This window comes from Puma concolor, chromosome F2, assembly GCF_028749965.1.
Source record: "Puma concolor isolate L17-30 chromosome F2, mPumCon1.1.hap2, whole genome shotgun sequence".
Classification (NCBI taxonomy): Eukaryota; Metazoa; Chordata; class Mammalia; order Carnivora; family Felidae; genus Puma; species Puma concolor.
In genome coordinates, this window is record NC_141684.1 from 37784840 (window position 1) to 37804844 (window position 20005).

At 45.2% G+C, this 20005-nt stretch overlaps 1 protein-coding gene across 7 annotated transcripts in view; it reads right to left on the reverse strand.

Annotated features, from left to right (window-relative positions):
- VPS13B (vacuolar protein sorting 13 homolog B) overlaps nt 1-20005 on the reverse strand; it is an 822593-nt gene that overhangs the window by 17806 nt on the left and 784782 nt on the right. For all 7 annotated transcript variants that reach the window (XM_086696045.1, XM_086696043.1, XM_086696044.1 and 4 more), the window contains 2 exons: nt 8015-8133; nt 3805-4613 (listed from right to left, as the gene is read on the reverse strand). In XM_086696045.1, the coding sequence (XP_086552171.1) occupies nt 3805-4613; nt 8015-8133 (928 nt within the window). The remainder of the gene's footprint in view (nt 1-3804; nt 4614-8014; nt 8134-20005) is intronic.

Sequence of the window (20005 nt, forward strand, 5' to 3'; positions counted from 1 at the left end):
GTTCCCATGCACCCGAGGAAAGGCGGTCTCCCAGGGTGCAGGTGTTTGCAGGCTGGGAAGCTGTCTTTAGAACCACCTCAGGGCAGCGGAGGCACCAGGAGGGGGAGGAGGCCAGATGCTAAATGGGGTGTTGCAAAGGAGAGGCAAGGTTCTGACAAGGATGGAGGAGTTATTTTTAATCTTTCCCAATCCTACCCAGCTGAGTGCTTTCCTTTGGAGCAGAGCTGAAGCCAGACAAATGTCTCCCCTTCAACCCCAGCTTCAGTTGTGTAAACATTGGTGACATGGACATACTGATTAGGTTAGTGAGAGGGAGTGTTCCCTTCCAGTGTCCCAGGAGGGGAGCTTTGGATCTGGTTTCCTATTTGAGCAGGGGCTTGCCAGGGGCCGGCCTGCTCAGTGGCCTGACTGCGGTGTATGCTGCCTCGTGGGAACGCGGCTGTGCGTGAACTTCACCGCGGCTTCCCTTCACCTTGCTCCCCGGGGAGGGGGCTCAGCACTTTCACCCAGTGGACTGGAGGGGCCGGCAGGGCCAAGGGCTAAGCACAGGTTTCTAGGCAGGTGACTTCCTCTGGGAACCACGGACCCCCCGCCAGACTGTGGCCAAGAGTGCTCTCGTGGGGAGGCCGTGGGGACAGAACGCGTGTGGGAGCGAATCTTGCCTCACCAGTAGATTCTTGGAGGACAAGCCTGAGACAGACCCTCAGTCAAGTCACTGGTCCCAGAGGGTCAGCAAGGTGTGGCTGCAAGAACCACGCCAGAACCCTAAAGGGTTCCGGGCCCAGCCCCTATACATAGAGAAAGACATTCTTAAATTTTGAGTCCATTCCTCTTTTCTGGAACATCAGGAGGATACCACTAGGGTTTAGGTTAAAAGAGGGAATCAGTTCCAGAAGGTAAGAACTATAAATGGGAGGGCCTCTGGGTGCCAGGCATTCAGCTTATTTCATGCTCAAGGTCACTGTGCAAATGAAGTGCTGTTACATCCCTTTACATAAGGATGAGCTAATGACTGGGCTTCTCCCTGGGCTCAGGGGTAGCAGCCTCAGGGGACCGAGATGAGGCTGACCTGGTGTTACTCTGTCTCCAAGTGTGGCTCTGAGATTAGGTCAAGGGCTCACAATCTCCCCGCTGCTTGGACACGTGGGCTGGGTTTCCAAACGAAGTTTACCTCATTGCTCAGCCCACCCACCCTCTTTCTGTGAGCCTGGGCTGAAATGGGCAGGCAGGGTACTGAAGAAGGTTGTGGAATATGGTTCCCTGGAGGGCTCACTCTGCAGGTAAAGAAACAGCAGATTCCCTTTAACCTGGAATAGTCATAAGGTTCTACCTGCAGGTAGCAAGTTGTTCTAGAAACATCTTAATTCCCCTTCTCTCCATAGATTTTACACACAGGATAAAGAAAGGAGAGTAAGATATTGCCAAGCACAGACCATCTACAATGGGCCCTTCAGAGTCAGCATGGTGGGCACAGAGTGAAGGGATCCCACCCAGCCTCCCCATCTGGCTCCCCCAGCCACCCGAAGGTGGGTAGGTCTCCTGGATCAGGAGCACTGCCTGATGGGAGGGCCATGTGTGGACCAGAGTTACTTCTCAGCAGCATGGGAGCTAGCCAGAAACGGGCAGGAAGTATCTGAGGACACTCCTTCTTTATCGTCCAGAAGCAAGTATCCTTTGCCTGTATGTTTGGAGATTTTGTTGGAAAAGAGTGTCGGTCTGACTTCCCATCAAATTGAGACTTGGGTGTAGAGGGACCCCAGGAGATTAGAAAGCCCACGTTCTTTCCTTCAAATAGGCTATTCATTTCTAATTACTTGACTGTTTACTTTTAAAACCTCCTCAAGGTGAATCCACAAACTTCCCTAGAAATGAGGTCAGGGTATTTCCACCATCCCAGTTAAGAACCTTCTAGTCAAGTTCAGTGGGTGAATCCTGACCCACGTGAGATACAGATGCAACTTGTTCACTCCAGGCCAGCCCTCCCCCTTCCTCTAAGAGGATGCTAGTACATTCTCTCGAAGCCTCTTCCACCTGGGTGCTGGTAACCTGCTACCATCTCCTTTTGTCTGTAGGTTTTTAGTAACAGAATTCTCAACAGGCTCTAAAAACTTGGCCCTCTATATTAGAATTTCTTGTCCCAGAATATAATGAGGTTGGGACAACAGCTCAGAGGATTTTTAGGTAGATTACAAAAAATCCAAACAGAATGTTCTTGTGAAAGCTCATTAAAAACAAAAAACAAAACAGAGCATTTTTAGCACACAGGCTGCAGGGACATGGCTCCTTGGTGCCACAGCTGGGAGTTTCTCTGCCAGCTCATTACCTGCATGGTTGTCCCCCCACACCTCAGCATTATGTGGTGGCCTGGTGGGAGGCTTAGTTCTTCCCAGGCCCCACATCAGAGCTCAGTAACTTACGTGCCCGCTTCTCATGTTAAAAGCAAACACTGCCTGAAAGGTTAAGTTTCTGGAATTGTTTATAAACATACCCATCTATTAAATTTGAAATGTTAACTGCTTATTTTTAAGTGATTTCTTAGCAAGAGAGAAATATTTTCTTCATTGTTGTGCAAGCTATCAAAACAATAGTGCAGGCAGGGCCCTCCCCTGATCTTGTCATTTTCAGTTAAGACTTCTAGGTAACCTTATTGACTCTATGAATGTCATTATGGAGAAAATGTAATCTCACCAGTGGGGCAACAACATGGGTCATTTACTGTTACACTGTTAAGCTTATATGGGAATGCTTTCACTAAGTACAATGTTACAAACATTCTCTCCTTTGTTACTCTCAGAAAGGAAGGCTGCCATGTTTTTTGCTAGAAAGGACCTACAAGACCCAACACTGGTTGGTGTTTGTTGCCTGAATTCATGGGAACATAAGGAGCTGAGTAATCAAACTGAAACCATGTTGGAATGAATTTAGGTCAGGAACACGTGTTTTGTTGCCAATTACCATAGAATATTCTGAGACCACTCTGTCTTTCAGCACACAGTACTCACCATACAATATTCATATTCATATTCAAACAACCCCCCCCACAAACTTCCATCTCACATCCGTGGACAAGCCGAGACACTAACCACTCTCTTTTTGCGATCTGTCTAGACTGGCAGGGCCACACTGGGTAGGTAGAGGGCTCTTTACGCATCTTACGAGCACACAAATCCTCTGAATTTCTCACCTACAGCTATTCATGGACCTTAATGAAGGAAGCCAACAAGCTACAACTGGATTTCTTTTAAGCCCAGGGCTGGTTTTCCAGACTGCACTGATGTGCCCATACAGAGCCTTGGACCTGCAGGGATCTAAAAAGCGTATGCTAAATGGAATTAAGTCTAAGTTGCATCATAGCAAATATAAAAGCTACTATTGGTTGAGTGTTTATTAAGTGCCAAGTCCTTTTATTTTATCCTCTCAGAAATCTTAAAACCCATTTTAGAGATGAGGAAACTGAGACTTGGGGAGGTTCAATAACTTGCCCAAGGCCTTAGGCAGTGGTGGAGTGTGGATTTAAATCCAGGTCTGACTTGGGCGCCTGGGTGGCTCAGTCGGTTAAGCTTCCGACTCTTGATCTCAGGTGTTGATCTCAGGGTTGTGAGTTCAAGTCCTCCACTTTCAGTTAAGTTGGAGTGTGGAGCCCACTTAAAAAAAAAAAAAAATCCCGGCCTAACCGCAAAGCCCACACTCTTCCCCTCTCACAGCAGTGCCTCCCTAGTTCTTGACGTTGATGAGGCACTCCCAGGAGCAATCCCTTTTGGCCCAGGCTCTAGTTCATCAAGGACCCCCAGCGTGTGACCTCACCTGCTCTGAAAAGAGCCCCCGCGGCATAGTGCATCGCCAGGGCGTGGACGAGCTGCCTGGCCGTGGTGAAGACGGGGCCTCTTTCAAACACTGAGAAGGAGAGTGGCGTATGGTCAGAGGCTATGTACAGCTTGAGGGAAGCGTGGATGCTGACGAGGAGATTCACCGGCTGTATCACCAGTTTCCGTAACTTCACAGGATTCACCAAGGCCCTGGCGTGCTGTCTGACCTGCGCGGGCAACACCTGTTTGCCACCTGTGAGTACCTCAGGGTGACCGGCCAGGTTGCCGTCAGGAAGGTAGGTCCGGAACAAAGTTCTGATGTAGTACACAAATGTATCTTCCACATATAACCGGGCAGGTTTCAATTCAAAACTGAACTCGTTAATATCATCGAATAAGAAGTTCTTGCCCTCGGTTAAGGTGAGGCAAAGTTTGATAAAACAATTTTTCTTGTATTCTTCCAGCTCTCTGCTGGATACGAGGAGGCTTTGCATTTTGGGACACTGCACGGGTTCTGGTTTTTCCCCCTGGCAGACTAAGACCGCGAAGTGGAAACTGGACTTGTTATACAGCTGGTTGTCTAACTGCAGGTCCCCACAGTAGACTTCCACACAGTGAGGCCGAAGGGGCGCTGCAGCGGCCTCCTCCCCGCGGAGGTGGCCAGTCACGGGGGCCATTTGGAGGAAAACACTGTCCAGTGTGAGTCTCAGAAGTTCAGATGATACTCTGTGGTGGGTGAGGTCATCAAACACCACCAAGCTCAACTGAGTGATGAACATTTTAAATGTCACAATCTTCTCCAGAGTTCTAGAGAAAGGGAAAACAACATAAGTCTCCCTCTTTTCTTTTTCCTCTTTCTTTCTCTTCCTTCCTCCCTTCCCTCCCACCCTCCCTTCCTTTCAATAGGGCCTTATTACACCCCTCCTGATATTCCATCAGGTTCTCGCAAGAAACAATAAGAATTCAACTTTCAGACTGTGGTGTCTGGACAGAACCTGCCACGTTCCCGACAGTACTGGGGAATGTCCCGCAAGGGACTAGTACAAGCTCTTGTCATGTTCTGTACATGCTTCCCTTGTCAACGCCAGATTTGTACTCCAAAATTCTAGCGTTTGCGCACTAATTCTCTATCACGATCATCTCAAGGCAGAAAGGTAAAATCAAACCACCAAGACTCCTCACCTTGAAGTAAAGCAAAGAGAAGAAAACTCGCCCTGAGCCCCCTGCATCCCGGCCCCTCTAGTGGCATCTGGGCCATGTGCTCCGCTCTCCCTACCATTTCCAGATCTGGACTGCGGTGCTCCTGCCTCAGGCCAACCTGTCACGGTGCACAAAATCCTTCTGCTCTCCCCTCCTCAAGGACATCACTTTAGCCACCCACCCGTCTCCTTTACCCTCTTTTTTTTTTTTCATTATCGGCAGCCTATAAACATGATGCTATTTCTCCTGTCTTCAAAATCCCTCTTGTAACTCCACCACTTCCTTCTCTAGCTACTACTCAGTTTTCTGCCCTCTCTTACATAAAAACTTCTACACACATTGTCTGCTGGCTGCCTTCCATTCTCTCTTCACCTTGGTCCAAGCAGGCTTCTGCCCCCATAGTCTGCCAAAGCAACGCTCACCAAGTGACTTCTGTGTGGCTAAACTGAATGATGGCTTTTCAGTCTGTGGCTCACTTGACCTACAATGGCATTTCACCTTGTCGATAACTCCTTTCCTCTGGGAACACTTCCTTTATAGGTCTTCTCTTCTACTTCTCAGTCACTGTGCGACCCCTTCCTCTTCTCCCTGATCACTGAAAATTAAGGTGCCCAAGGCTCAGCCCTTGCCCTCTTCTGTTCCTGTGTCTCGGCCCCCCCCACTGGGAGATCTCACTCATTCCCACGGCCCCGATTTGCTGTCTGGGTGCTCATGGCTCCCAAAGTCACATAGGCAGCCCAGGACCACCCAAGTGCCAGTCTCCTACATCTAACTGCCTCTCCACTTTGTCACTTCTTTGTTAAAAAAACATCTCAACCTGTCACGTCTATAATCAAACTCTAGATCATACACCCCACCCCAACCTGCATATGGTCTTTCCCATCTCAGTTAATGACAACCACATCCTATCACTTGCTTACAGCCCGCGTTTAGGAGTCCTCCTTGATGTCTCCATTTTTAACCCCTATCCAGTGCATCAGGGAAAACCCAATGGTTTCTTCTTAGAAGGTACATCCAGATTCTGACCTTTCCTTCCCACATCCACTGATCCCACTGCAGTCTCAGCCATCAGCATCTCTAGTGTGAGTAACGGTGACAGTCTCCTAACTAGTTTCACTGCTTCCACCCTCACTTCTCTATGGTCTACCCCACAAACAAACAAATAAATGATAAATAAGTTTCTAAAAATTTAGGTCAGATTATGTCACTTCTGCACTCAAAACGCTCCGATGATTTCTCCACTTCATTCAGAAAGAAAGCTAAGCCCTACACCATGTCCCCCTCTCCCAGCCCTTACCGCTCCGGCCTCAGATACTCTCTACTTCCACCCACTCTGTCTGGCCCACGCTGGCCTCTTCCTTGAGCCTCCAATATGTCAGACCCACTGTTTCAGACCTTTGAACCAGACGTGCCTTCTGTCTGGAAAGCTCTCCACCAGATACCCACATTACTAACCCCCTTGCAGCTTTTGAGTCCTTGCTCAAATGTCAACTTCGTGGGAAGGCTCACCTACACTGGTTTTCTAAAATTGTGTCCTCTCTGTCCTTATGCCCTGGCACTCCTGGTCTTTCTTACCCGGCTGTTTTTACCCCTGCGGAAAGCCAACCTTCTACTGTCCCATAAAGTCTTTTTTATTATGTTTATTCTCTGTCTTCCATTCTACACCTAGGAAAATGTGATCATCTTTTTGAGAGCAGAGATTCTGGTCTTCTTAGTCACTGTTGTATCCCCATCCCTAGAATAGCACCTGGCATCCAGTAAGCATTTTAAAGCAAGGGGTGTAATACTTCCTTTATTCATTGATTCAACAGATAGTAGCAAATACTTGTGCCTTTCCTATTTCTACCACTCAATGTATAATTTGTTGCTAGTATGATTAATGCCCTATTAATGCCATAGACAAATGTTTCTGAAACTGTTGTGCAGGCTTGAAATTTTGTGTTATGTAATTTTATATTTAGTCTCCAATTGTTATGCTATTCATTTTTTACAAAGTTCTGGGCAAAGAAAACATTCTACCCAACCTGGTTTGAAATATTGTAAATTCAAATTAATAATGATTGGGCAGGTCCAAATTAATAAGTTCTTAACCATATATGAAAAATAAGGAACTTTTTTTTTAAAAGGCTTAAACAAACATATGGAAGTTAGTATTGTTATTTTATATTTTAAATACATTTTTAAATAATAAACTTTATTATAAAATACATTCTTCTTTATAAAATTAAAATGCAGAAAATTATTAGCTAATCACTTATAACTCCCACATCTACTAACAATTTTGATTCTTTAAAAAAATTTTTTTTAATGTTTATTTATTTTTGAGAGAGAGAGAGACAGAGAGACCAAGTGTGAGTGGGGGAGAGACAGAGAGAGGGAAACACAGAATTGAAAGTAGGCTCCAGGCTCTGAGCTGTCAGCCCAGAGCCCAATGCAGGGCTTGAACTTACAAACTGCGAGATCATGACTTGAGCTGAAGTCAGACACGTAATTGACTGAGCCACGCAGGGGCCTCTTGATTCTTTCTTTTGAGTCTTAGTTCTAGGAATGTTTTCTGGGCATGTGTGTGTGAGAATGTGTGAACAGAGAAGTATTTATGTGTGTGTGTGTGTTATATACGCACATACATACATACCTAGGATACATGACTAATCATAGCTATATATTCAATTTTATACTCTCTTTGCTTTCTTCTCTCCCTTTATTCCTTCCTTTCTTTTTGAGAGAGAGAGAGAGAGAGAGAGAGAGAGAGAGAGAGAGAGAGAGAATGGGCATACATATGAGCATGGGAGGAGCAGAGAAAGAGGGAGAAAAAGAATCTTAAGCAGGCTCCAAGCTTAGCACAGAGCCCCATGTGGGGCTCGAGCTCACAACCATGACATACATCATGACCTGAGCTGAAATCAAGAGTTGGACACTTAACTGACTGAGCCACTCAGGCACCCAGGTTTACAAATTTTTCATGGGCAAGCTTACTATGCTGTGACTGGGATAATAATTAATCCTACCTGTTGGTAGCGGTTAAAATAGGTCCCATTTTTCCTTCTGGGGCCACAGTGATGAAGACTGTGCCACACTGAAGGACAACGTCCACATACACATAGCCAAAGCCAGTCAGGAACACAACCTGTGAAAAGAATACTCAGAATCTGATTAAAAAGAAATAAGAAACACTACTGAAATGGTACTTTCAAATGTCTTAAGTCCTGATTCAATACCACAAACACTTCTTGGTTATATTTCTTTATATCTATGTGTACAGGCTATACAGCTGACTTGAAATGAAGAAAGAAAAAAGAAAGATCAAATCCAGATTTTTCAATATCCAGCTGTAAGGTTCGTAGAAAAAAACAATGATGGATGATGGGGCATGTGTGTCTTCCTTCTCTGCTTCTTTGGAATTGGCAAATAGCTCTGTATGGGCTGGAGCCCAGCCATGGGCCAGCTTTACGTGTGCATATCAACCTCTGTGGAAAAAAAAAAAAAAAAACAACCAAACCCTGAAACTCAGGACTTGAAATGCAACATGCAAAAAACTTCCAGGCTCTTGAGTGTTGACTTACTACCATGAGGATGTCTTCATATCCTGGGGACACAGAAACATACCAGAAAACCTACCAAAAGCTGTTGACATGTCATAATCCCCTCAAGGTCTCTTAGTCTCTCATGTAACTTGTAACAATAGTGTCAGATAACTTCATTTGCTTGGAGTCAAAATTAATTTTGCTTCTATGGGAAGGTGGACTAAGACCTAAAAAAAGTTCGATCTCAGAAGCCAGGTGCCAGGCCAGCAGAACAGATGTCCTTTCAGCATTAAATACCGAGGTTGCTTAAATGGATAAATATTTGAAAACAGAACAGAACTATTTGAAAAACAACTCCAAGAACATCATGTTCACAGCCAACATTACCTGAGAGTAGGGGCAAGAACCTCCTTATGTTTGGGAATGTTGATTCTGATAATCTGCAGTATCAATTCAGTCCAAGTCTGGGCCCTTTATTACTGTTAGGGCAGCAAATAAAAGACGACTGCAAATTTCCGGATGACGGAACAAAGCTAGGTGCCTGCCTGACATGTAATGAATGTATTGGAATTCTGACCACATGAAGAGGTACCAGAAAGAGTGTGCACAGAGCCACAGGGGACAGTCACAGACTCAAACCCAGAAGGGACTTCAGTGTCACTGGGTTTCTTTCTTGCATAGTGGCTCCTGACCGTGTGCAGCACCCAGGGCACCTGGGCGTCACCTCCGCCTCCTCCCTCTCATCTCCTGGAGCACAGCAGTCCTCAGATGCCCCAGTTCTGCAGGCTCCTCCCCTAGGGCCTTCGTTTTCATCCTATGGCTGCTGCTTTAGCTTAGGCCCTTGTCTGCCACTCAGCACTCCCGGCGCCCAGAAGATGCCTTCCAGCACAGGTTCTTTCCAAATCCTGTGTCTCTTTGCACATGCTCCTTAAGGATACCTTTTCCCCTGAAGGTACTCTCTCATTTTCCTATTCCTTTCCTCAGCTTGATACTAACTCCAGCATTCCTGAGGCATTTTAACCATATTTTTATTTCATCACGAGCCTGTACTGTTTGTAGTACAGTCGCCTGTTTATACACCTGACTCAATTGCTAGATTGTCAGCTTCTTGAGGGCAGGAGCAGAGTCCATTTGTTCTCTATGGACATGTTTCCCAAATGGATTGTTTTGCAGAAATATCTGTTTCAAAAGACCCTGTATCTTGAATCTGCCTTATCTGTTCTAAGATAAAAACTGTAGTTGACTGTGATAAAATATGGAATGCAGCCAACTTAAAAAATGGCTCAGCTCATGAATCTAAAGCAAAACAGGTATTATTTGAGAAACACTCACATTTATCATTTTGTATGATATGCAAAGGACGTCAACTGTTTTTTTACTAGGCTTATAGATGTGGGATTATTCATCTGGAACAAACATCTATATTTCCCTCTCTCAGTGACTCTGCGTAACTTCAGCGTATGTCCCAGGGTTTTAGCAGAGAACTACCACCCCTCAGAGGAGGGAGGGAGAGGATCAGTAAGGGATATATTTACTGTTCTGCTCATTCTCACAGTCATCTTTGGGCCTTAGGAAATGAGGACACTAGTACCTTCTAAGAGTGAAGATTAGGCAAGCTGATGGTTTCTGTTAACTGCCCAAGGGACTCTGAAGCAGGCAAATGAACCCAAACCTTTAAGGGTACTTCTTCTGGTCAAAAACCTGGACTCTGCAGAAAAATTTGCTGGGTGTCCCTTTCACTCACCACTAGAATGGAAGAAACATGGACTTTAATTCTCAGGAGCCTATCCCTGTCTCTTTCCCCCAGTAGAGAAACTGCTCACAAGGCCAAGCATTTTGTAGAGTGGCAGCTCTAGGGATTAGAGAGTTAGGTATCTACCTACCAGAGAAATTAGGCACCTGTACCTAGGTTCCCCCGGAGGTTTCAAAATAAGTCCTTGTTTTGGTCTGAAGGTTTGGCCTTCAAAGCCTCAAATACTTAGTGAAGAAGAAACTTTTTGAAGAAAAACCTTGCTGACTCCTAGTCTAGCTGGTTGTAGCAGCCGCACACCCAGCACCCACGCCCTTGCTTAGTCCACTCTCCTACGGATACAGAGCTTGGCTATGTGGCTGTCGTCAGCTGATGGGATCTCAGCAAACGTGGGGTAAGAAGCTTGGTAAAGCTTGCTTACTGGGGTTTGCCCTCCTGCCAACCATGTGAGGAAGCCTGGCCTAGCCTCCCTAAAGAGAGACCACATGGTGAGAGAGATGCCCAGACTTTCCAGCTGAATTCATTCCTCAGCCAACTTCCAGCTGAATGCGGCTGCATGAGTGATCTCAGTCTCATCCTGCAGAAAAATCATGCTACCAAACCTTCAGACTCACGAGAAGTCAAGCATTTTCAAGCCTCTAGGTTTTGGGGTGGCTTGTTACAATGGGGCAGACAGAAAGTGATGGAAACTCCATCAATCTGCATCCTTGACTGACGATGGAGAACAGAGCTCCCTGGGCACAAAGCATGAGCAAGAAGCAAATTCTAGGGTTCTGATAGGCAGCATAACCTAGCCTATACCAACTAACATAGATATTGGTAACAGAAGTAGGGTTCCAGCAGAAACCTAATGCATGAGTCCTTGGCTTAATGGTCAAGCAGTAGAAACTGGTATTGAAAGGGATTAAAATGGCAATTCATGTTATGAAGTAGCAAGACACTTAGTAGAACTGTTGCCTGAGATTACCTGGGAGGCAGATTATAAACCTAATCCAGAAGATGAGATGTGAAAACAAAAACATTAGTAGTGTGTGTTGGCTACTGTTGGCTGTCTCTGGAAATGCATTCTGAAGAAGAGATGAGCTCAGCAAACAATTTGCCAGTTTGCAAATAAAAATGAAAAACAACAGAGATTCCAGAAACTCAGGGTCTTGCAAAGCTAGAAATGCTTTTGACCTCAAACAGCAAGAGACCAAAGGTTAGTATTTGAATATGAGAGCAGATTAATACTCAGCCTTAGGGCTATGTACAGGCATCACACTCACTGTTAGAACCTCTTAATTATAAAAGTGACTCAGAAAAAAGCTTAGATTAAGAGTATAACTTTGCCACAGAAGCTCTAAAGTTAGAGGCAAGGAATCAAGATAGCACAGGAATATGCCTTGAAAAGGAGCATAGATGTGGTTATCGGTACATAAATTCTCTGGAATCAAACAGTGTTTGAGAAATGACTACTGATGAATACACTCATGAGTCTGGACTACAAGAGACTGAGGTTATTTGAGCTTCAGATGTGACCAAGAAAGATCTCTGAGAGTAGGTCCAGGGGCTGGAAGAAAAATGGTGAGAGCGCAGTTCCAAGAGCAGAGACAGGGCTCAAAGACCAGTCCTTGTTTCAAGGTATAAACCCCACAGTTACGTGCTCAGAAACTTTCTGGACTTGTCATAGATGAGAGGCTGCTGCTATGTCTCATCCTTCCCATTTCCAATTTGGAGGGGTTAAAACAATGATCCTGTCTTGTAAAATGGGGGGAGGGGAGAACAGCATGAGCTCACAGGTCTCCAGGTGAAAGGAGTCAAGTCCAGACTAAGAGAGAGCATCACTCAGAAGTCCTGGATTTCCAGTGGGACGTTGTGACTCATCGGAACCCTGGGGAGGCAGTGTGTTTGTTGCACACAAACAAACACTCATTTAATTCACTAAATTAAATGAGTAATGACCAAGGGGATTTCTGCTTGTTGTTGCTGAGTTTATTAAAGAATAAGCTAGCCAGTCCTGATCAGTGCCATCATTTAGGTGTTTTTTCTTCCTTCACTTCACACTGGTGGTGTAGGGGACGCTATGGGCAACATATAGTCAAGAGATTTGCTGCTTTGGCCACAAAACACTTGGAGGATACTCTCTGTATCTGTGTTGGAGCACTATGATCAGTAAGACTTTCTCTCACACATATGGGAATAAGAACACTACTCTGGGCCTATGTCTTGCCCTCCACAATGCCCTTAGTACATTGTCTTTTACTACAATTACAAATAAGAAACACTTCAACATAACTTGTGCTTTTCTACAGTTATCTTTTTAAAAATTTATTTATTTATTTTGAGAGAGCGAGCGAGCAGGGGAGGGGCAGAGAGAGGAGGAGAGACAGAATCCCAAGCAGGCTCCATGCTGTCAGCACAGAGCCTGACACAGGGCTTGATCTCACGAACTGTGAGATCGTGACCTGAACCTAAATCAAGAGTCCAATGCTCAAACAACTGAGCATTAAAATGATTGATTACATTTATATGTAGCAAAAAATATTAAAAAAAATTATACTAATTTATTTCACTAAGTTAATAAGTTATGGGGGGGGGGTGTGCCTGGGTGGCTCAGTTGGTTAAGCATCCAACTCTTGGTTTCGGCTCAGTTCATGAGATCAAGCCCCATGTTGGGCCCCAGTGCTGGGCATGGCACCTGCTTAAATTCTCTCTTTCTTCCTCTACTGCTCTAGATTGTACTCTTTCTCTTAAACAACAACAACAACACTAAGTTAATAAGTTACAGGGGGACACAAGAAATAAAAGAATGAATTTTTTTTTTTTTTTTTTTTTTCAACGTTTATTTATTTTTGGGACAGAGAGAGACAGAGCATGAACGAGGGAGGGGCAGAGAGAGAGGGAGACACAGAATCGGAAACAGGCTCCAGGCTCTGAGCCATCAGCCCAGAGCCCGACGCGGGGCTCGAACCCACGGACCGCGAGATCGTGACCTGGCTGAAGTCGGACGCTTAACCGACTGCGCCACCCAGGCGCCCCAAAAGAATGAATTTTGAAAGTCTCCCTTTTTCCCTAGAGGCCATATGCGACAATCCAAGGATAATCCTTGGAGGGAGGGAGTTATAAAGTGTCCCAGCACTGCAGCTGAGGTAGACTTACATAATAGGTAGAACTGTTATTAAAACCCCTTCCATACTCCCTTCCTTCAATATTTTACCGATTTCCTCTTCAACTGGGTTCCAATAGCCATAGGAAACATCTTACTGGGCTTCCTCCCTTTCTCTTTCTTCTACCTAAGTCATGCTGCCCCCACCTCAGATTTTCACTTCTTTTCTGTGATGAGTGATTTTGTGTCAGCCTGACTGGCCACAGGGTGCCCAGGTTAAGCATTATTGCTGGATGTGTCTGTGAGGCTGTTTCTGGATGGGATTAGCATTTGAATCAATGGACTCGGCAGACTGCCTTCTCCAGTGTGGGGGACATCATCCAGCCTGTCGAGGGGCTACCCCCTTTTCTCCTGCCACACTGTTGAGCTAGAACATCTCATTTTATCTTCTCCTGATGAATTTATGCCATCAAATCCCTTGGTTCTCAAGCCTTTGGACCCAGACTGAATTATGCTATGGTTTCCCTGGGTCTCTAGCTTGCAGGGGGCAGATACTTAGCCTCCAGGGGTAGAACTGCAGATAAATCAATCAGCCATGTTATTTGTTCTGAACTTTGGCTAAAACTCATCTTTCATAAAAAATTGTACTCCCTATTTTGGGAAGGAATAAATGGAAAAGTTACTACTTATTTCTCTAGATGAGGTGGCTTGTAAGAAATATGTTAAGAAAGAAAACCATAATATGGAAGAAGCCAAGGCTTAGGCTTTTAAGGGAAGAAGAGATTTGCATGTGTACTATGGGACTATGTGCTACAGGACTGATCCCTAACGCGTAGAGGGAATAAGGGAGTTGAATGTAGCCTGCTTGGTCTCAGGTAGTCAGTCGTCTGTTTTAAGCAGTTTAAGGCCCGGAGTTTCAGGCCTAGAGAGCCTTCTCTGGGCTGGACTCTTGTGTGTTAGTAATCACTTTTGTGGTACTTGTGGAGACAGACTTGAAGGTGAAGAGGTTGACAACAGAGAGACCCTTAAAGGGCCTTAAAGGCTATTGCTAAAATCTGGGAGAGGAATGATGGATAAAAGGCCTGGAGTAGACCATGGTCACAGAGAGAAGGGGCAGAACCAGAGACATTTCTGAGGATTTCTGCCAGCACCTGATGACTTCCTGGATGTGTAGGGGGAAGAGAGGGAAAGGAAGGCACTGGGCTGCAGTAGGAAAAGTTCAGGAAGCCTGACAGTCTGGGTTTGGATCCCAGGTCCACTTGCTCTGTGCAAGTTGACTTCTCTGAGCTTCAGGTAGCATCTACCTTTAAGGGATGTGGCAGGGACTAATGATATTTGTAGAGTGCTTGACATAAAGCAGGAATTTAAAACAAGTTTGCATAAATACTATTGAAAGTTTTTATACTGGGAAAATGGCGATAACAATCACTAAAGTGAGAACTCTAAGAGAAGCTGGCTTGGGGAATGGAAAATGATCACTTTGATTTCAGAGATGTTGGGTTTGAGGTGCTTGTGAATTTTAGGTGGAGGTATCTGGTGAGTGGTAAGAACACAGACTTGGAGCTTAGGAGGGACGCAGAGGCCAGAGAGAGATCTGAGAGTGACTGGATGATAGTTGGTAGCTAAAGCAATGAGATGAGATCTCTCAGAGAGGAAAAGAAGGGAAACGAATTTCTAAAATGATCAATTTCTAAAGTGAGAAAAAGGTGGATAAGCATGAAAACAAAATAGCGTTATTCTGGGTAGAATTCTTCCCTCTGTGTAATTACTGAAAAATACTTAGGGAAATCCTTACTCTCAAGCATCTTTAAACGCATTGCGACTCAGCTGGAACAAACTGTAAACACACAGAAGACTCTAGACCAGGGAAGGCACTTGGCAGTTGTTCAGAAGTGGGTACCAACCTGCTGATACCCCTTCTGGCCCTGATACGGGATATATGGGAAGGCAAGTGAAGTAAGCAAGAAGCCAAAATATCTGTACTGTGCATTTGATAAGTCAGGTACTCACTTGGATTTGGTGGCTTTTTTCTGCATGAAAACTCCTGGATGGAGGCTAAAGGGGTCTCAGAAAATGACTACACATGCTCTTTAAGCATCAGCGCTCAGGGTTACCTCTGTCTGTTGTGCACCAAGTGGGCGGATTACACACTTGAGTCCTGGTTCATCAAGGCACTTACCAAAGTGTCTCATGGTAACCTTGTAAGCAAGATAAGAAATAGCTTATATAGTATGGTTTAAAAAGTGCTTTTAGATGGATTTTCTTATGTAAGACATGTGGGCTAGATGACAGTACAGTTTGGTGTGTTAGTGGCTGACCGAACCCATGCATTAGGGAAGTAGCTGGTGATTCACCATTGCAAGTAGACCTTGGACGTGTCCTGTTCAACATATTTATTAATGACTTGGATGAAGATGTAGAATGCATGCTTGCCACATCTATAGATGACATAGAGCTACCAAGGATACTTAATATGTTGGATGACAGCATCACAATTTTTTTTTAAGTGATTTCAACAGGCCGGACTAGGCCAATAGCAACAAGATTTAATTTATTGGGGATAAATGTAAAGTCCTGTCACTGGGTTCAAAAAGTCAACTGTACAGCAAGTCATATGATAAAGACCTGGGGGATGTGGTTGACCACAAGTTCAATAATAACAAACAGTCTGAACTTGTTAATAAAAAGCTAACTCAATCTTCTACTTTATTAATGGAAGCACAGGGAGGTAATAGCTGGTTAGACCACATTTGGAATACTATGTATAATTCTGGCTGCCAGATTTTTAAAAGGGAACATAACACACTAGTGTATTCAGACAAGGGTAACTGTGGTGATGGGTCTGGAAATCACATTTACTGAAGGAATGATTCAAGGAACCAGAAATGTTTGGCCTGGATAAGGGAACACTTAGAGAAGATGTTGAAGCTGCCTTCGAATAATTGTAGTGTTGCTATATTAGAGGGGGAAGTAAACAATCTGTGATGCCCCACAGGGTAAAACAAGGATAAATGAGTGGGTGCCACAGAGGGACAGATTTCAGCTTGATACAAGCAGAAACTTTCCTGTAGTCACTGCAGGAATAAGCCACAGCCAGGACACTGAGGGGAGATGTCATGGAAGGGACTCCTGCCCTAGGTAAAGTGGAGATTAGAAAACCTCTTCTAACCTGTGCTTTCATGAACCTTCAGGTAGTGATATTGGTAGCCAGGGCTGGACTCCAAAGGATAGACAGTGAGCTCAGTCTGGTGCAGGAAAAACAGGACTGGGCCACATGTGGGCAGATCCAGGTTCCAGCCTGATCCTGCTTACTTACAAACCACCTAGCTGATTACTCTTTAAGCCTCAATCCTCTCATCAGGAAAATAAACATAAAATTATTGCCCTAACGATCCCAGAATTTTTGCCATGATCAAAGGCTCTGTCTTAGGACTTACTCCACTTGACTACATTTATTTACTTACACTCAGGTTCCTGAAGCAGGAGTAATGCCTTATTTAGGGCAAAGGGTTTGGCTCTTGATAGTTCCTCAATAAAAGTTTGCTGAATAAATGAATGGAAGAATTGAGACCGTGGATGTGAGAGCACTTTGTAAATGGTATAGAGCTCTATAACCATGAAGGATTGTCATTCCCCATCTTTCACACACTGAGAAGAAAACACTGGTGACACTGACTCCACTAAAGACTTCTGCTCAGAGTCAAAGATCATGAGAATTCACTGAATCTTTTTAGAAGAAAATTCACCTGCAAACTTTAAGGGGAATCACATCGCTCATTCTTCTTTGCTGTTTCAATGGCTCAGACACTGCGTTTCATAACCAATTCAAAGACTTCCCAAGGCTCTTAAGATAAAAACCCAAGTCCTTAGGTGCAGACACAGAATCTTGCTGGATTTGGCCTTGAATCGTCTCACTAAACCCCTTCTCCCACCCCCCTTTTCTTCAGCTGGCACTATGACCACACTGGCATTTAGGTTCCCGGAAGGACCACGCTCCCTCTCTGAGCACCGAAGCTTCAAACATGTTGCTCTTTCCGCCAAGAAAAGTTTCCCACTTTTTTGTCTACTTAATGCCTGCTCAGCTTGAAGGCAGAGATGCCAGGTCTCTTACCAGAGAGATATTCCATGGCCTCTCAAACTAGTCTGCTGTATAGCCTAACAAGACAACTGTACCTTCCCTTCATGGTTCCTACTGGACTTCACAATACAGCCACCTAGGCGATCACTTGCTTATCCTCTCCTCCACCTGTCATCTCCTGGGAGGTGAGGGTGTTGTTCCCTTTAGTTCACTCTGCTTCCTGTAGTCCCAGTACTAAGTTACAATGTCTGGCACGTATTAGAAACTCAGTAAGTATTTGGTGACTGATGACTGAAGCATGCCTCTTCGTGTTTATGTTACTTAAATGGTAACTACGTTTTCTTTGTACCTTTTTATTCAAAAAAATATTGGCTAACGCTGACAAAAATAAGACTTCTGATTAACAGGAAATGAAATCCCATGAACTACGCAGGGTTCTAACCTGTTTTCCAGATAGGATCAAAACTGTGGCTTAAAATGGTCAATGTAAGCTCATTTTTTACGTCTTTGCTTATTTATTTGGGATCTAAAGATGTTTTCCTCTCGAGTCAGTCAGGCTACCACTCCCTGTCAAGTTATGGACAAGAGCACCAGCTGCTGCATCAGGGGCTCAGTCTGAACCACCATGAGAGGTCTCCTAGCCAGGTGTGAGCTGGTAACACAACCCTGGAAACCCCATGCCAAATGCAGTCCGGATTTTGTGGCCTACATGCTATCGGGTCTTCCCGGTGACTCCTGTATCCGAAGAACACTTCTTTGCGTGATTATAAACTCATTTTCTGCATGTTCCCTCTCATAGTCCATTTCAAAATTATGCAACATGGCACTGTTCTATTTTCAAAACTGAGGCGAGGGGCCTATCTCTGGCAAAAGCTAAAGGAGTTCTCTTCCTGGAGGCAATATTAGGGATTTTACAGTGTTTTAATCCTGCTTTTTAAGGTCAGCTTGGAAATTGGCATCATGTGCCTCAGACCAAGGGCTGAGGAAAGGCTCCTGGAAGACGATCTCACTCCTACAGAAGGGCTGCTTCCTTTCATCAGAGGACACAGCTCCCTTCGCTCCCCAGTGATTTATATGCCCTGGTGTATTACTGAGGAGATGTCGGTGAGGGTCTGAAACAAATCTTCCTGCAGAGGAGGAAGTGAACCATGGTCTGCAGGACATATGGCACACAGCTCCTCAAAGATTAATGGGAACATGAGCCTTTGCTGGGTCCTCAGACCAGGGATGGTAAGGGTGTTGGAAAGAGTACCTCTTCCTAGCTTTGAAGTATCTGTGACTACAAAGGTTTGAGGAAATTTAGAGTGAATGGGAATCCCTGAAATAAGGTTTGGCAGGCAGAATGCCTATTGTAAAGAATCCCCCAGACATAGAGAAGTAAGCAAAGTTTTGAAAATCTTCAAAACGATGCAGAGGAGTTCAGGAACCCTTGAGAAGCTTGCAATATTTATTTTGTACATTAATGAGACCAGGAATGTCTCCCGAGTCTGCACGGATCTAACAGATTTTCAGCATTCATCTCATGAGTGCTGCGGACAGAAGAAACCACACCCCTGTGTAATGTGGAGCCAGTACATACGCGGGTCTCCGAGGTGAGGGAGGCCCCCAGGCTGCTCATCCATTCTTGCATCTGTCCCTGTCCCTGGCCACGTCCTCCACCTGTTTCTGCGGCTAATTCTCTCCCCAGACCCCCAGCCCTTTCCCTCTCTCTCTTGGCCGACGATTTATTCCAAACTGCACAATAAACTTAAGGCCACCGTGCATCAATTCAATTTCCTGGCCCCTCCCTCCAAAGAGCTCTCCCTCCCTGTGCCCAGTCCCACCTCTTTTCTACAGCCAGGGAAGAGGACGTGGTCCTTCTGTCCAAGGAGAACTACGCTCCCTGTGCCTGGGACTCGTCTCTCTGGGCAGCTCCTCACTGTCTCTTCCACTTCTTGACTGACTCCATCCCTGCAGTACAGAAAAGAGCTTCCTCCTCTCTGACCTCCTTTGCTTCATGGCCTCACTCCTGGAAAACACAATTCTCATGTTCCTCCACGCCCTCCCTCCCACTGCCTCTGAACCTGTCATTTCCAATTGCTACCTTGCTTCTCTCCACCATCTTACAGCCTGTAAGCTTTGTCCATCAGGGGTGTTCTGTTTCTCCCCTGCCTGGGTCTCCTCCTGCCACTCTGCTTGTTCCCTCTCAGTCTCTTTTGCTGCGCTGCACTGACATGCCGGCGTTTCCCGAGGTTAGGGCTGGGGGCTCTCTTCTCCTCCTTTACAGGACCTCTCTCGCTTGACCTCATCTTCTCATTCACACAGTCACTCATTTGCTGATGTGATGTTTACTAAGATCTTCCTGTGTTGACAGGCACTCTGCTGTAGCCTGAGGATGAATAAGGCGGGTATCTGACTGCCAGGAATACTAAATTGGTGGGAGAGCTTTTAAAGAAATAAATGCAACTTAATGTTACAAATGATAAGTGAACATGGAGAGGGGCCGGTGGTGGGGAGGAGATTTCACAGGAGTGAAGACAGAGAATCTCTTGGGAGATGAGAAAGAATGTGCCAGCTGGGGAA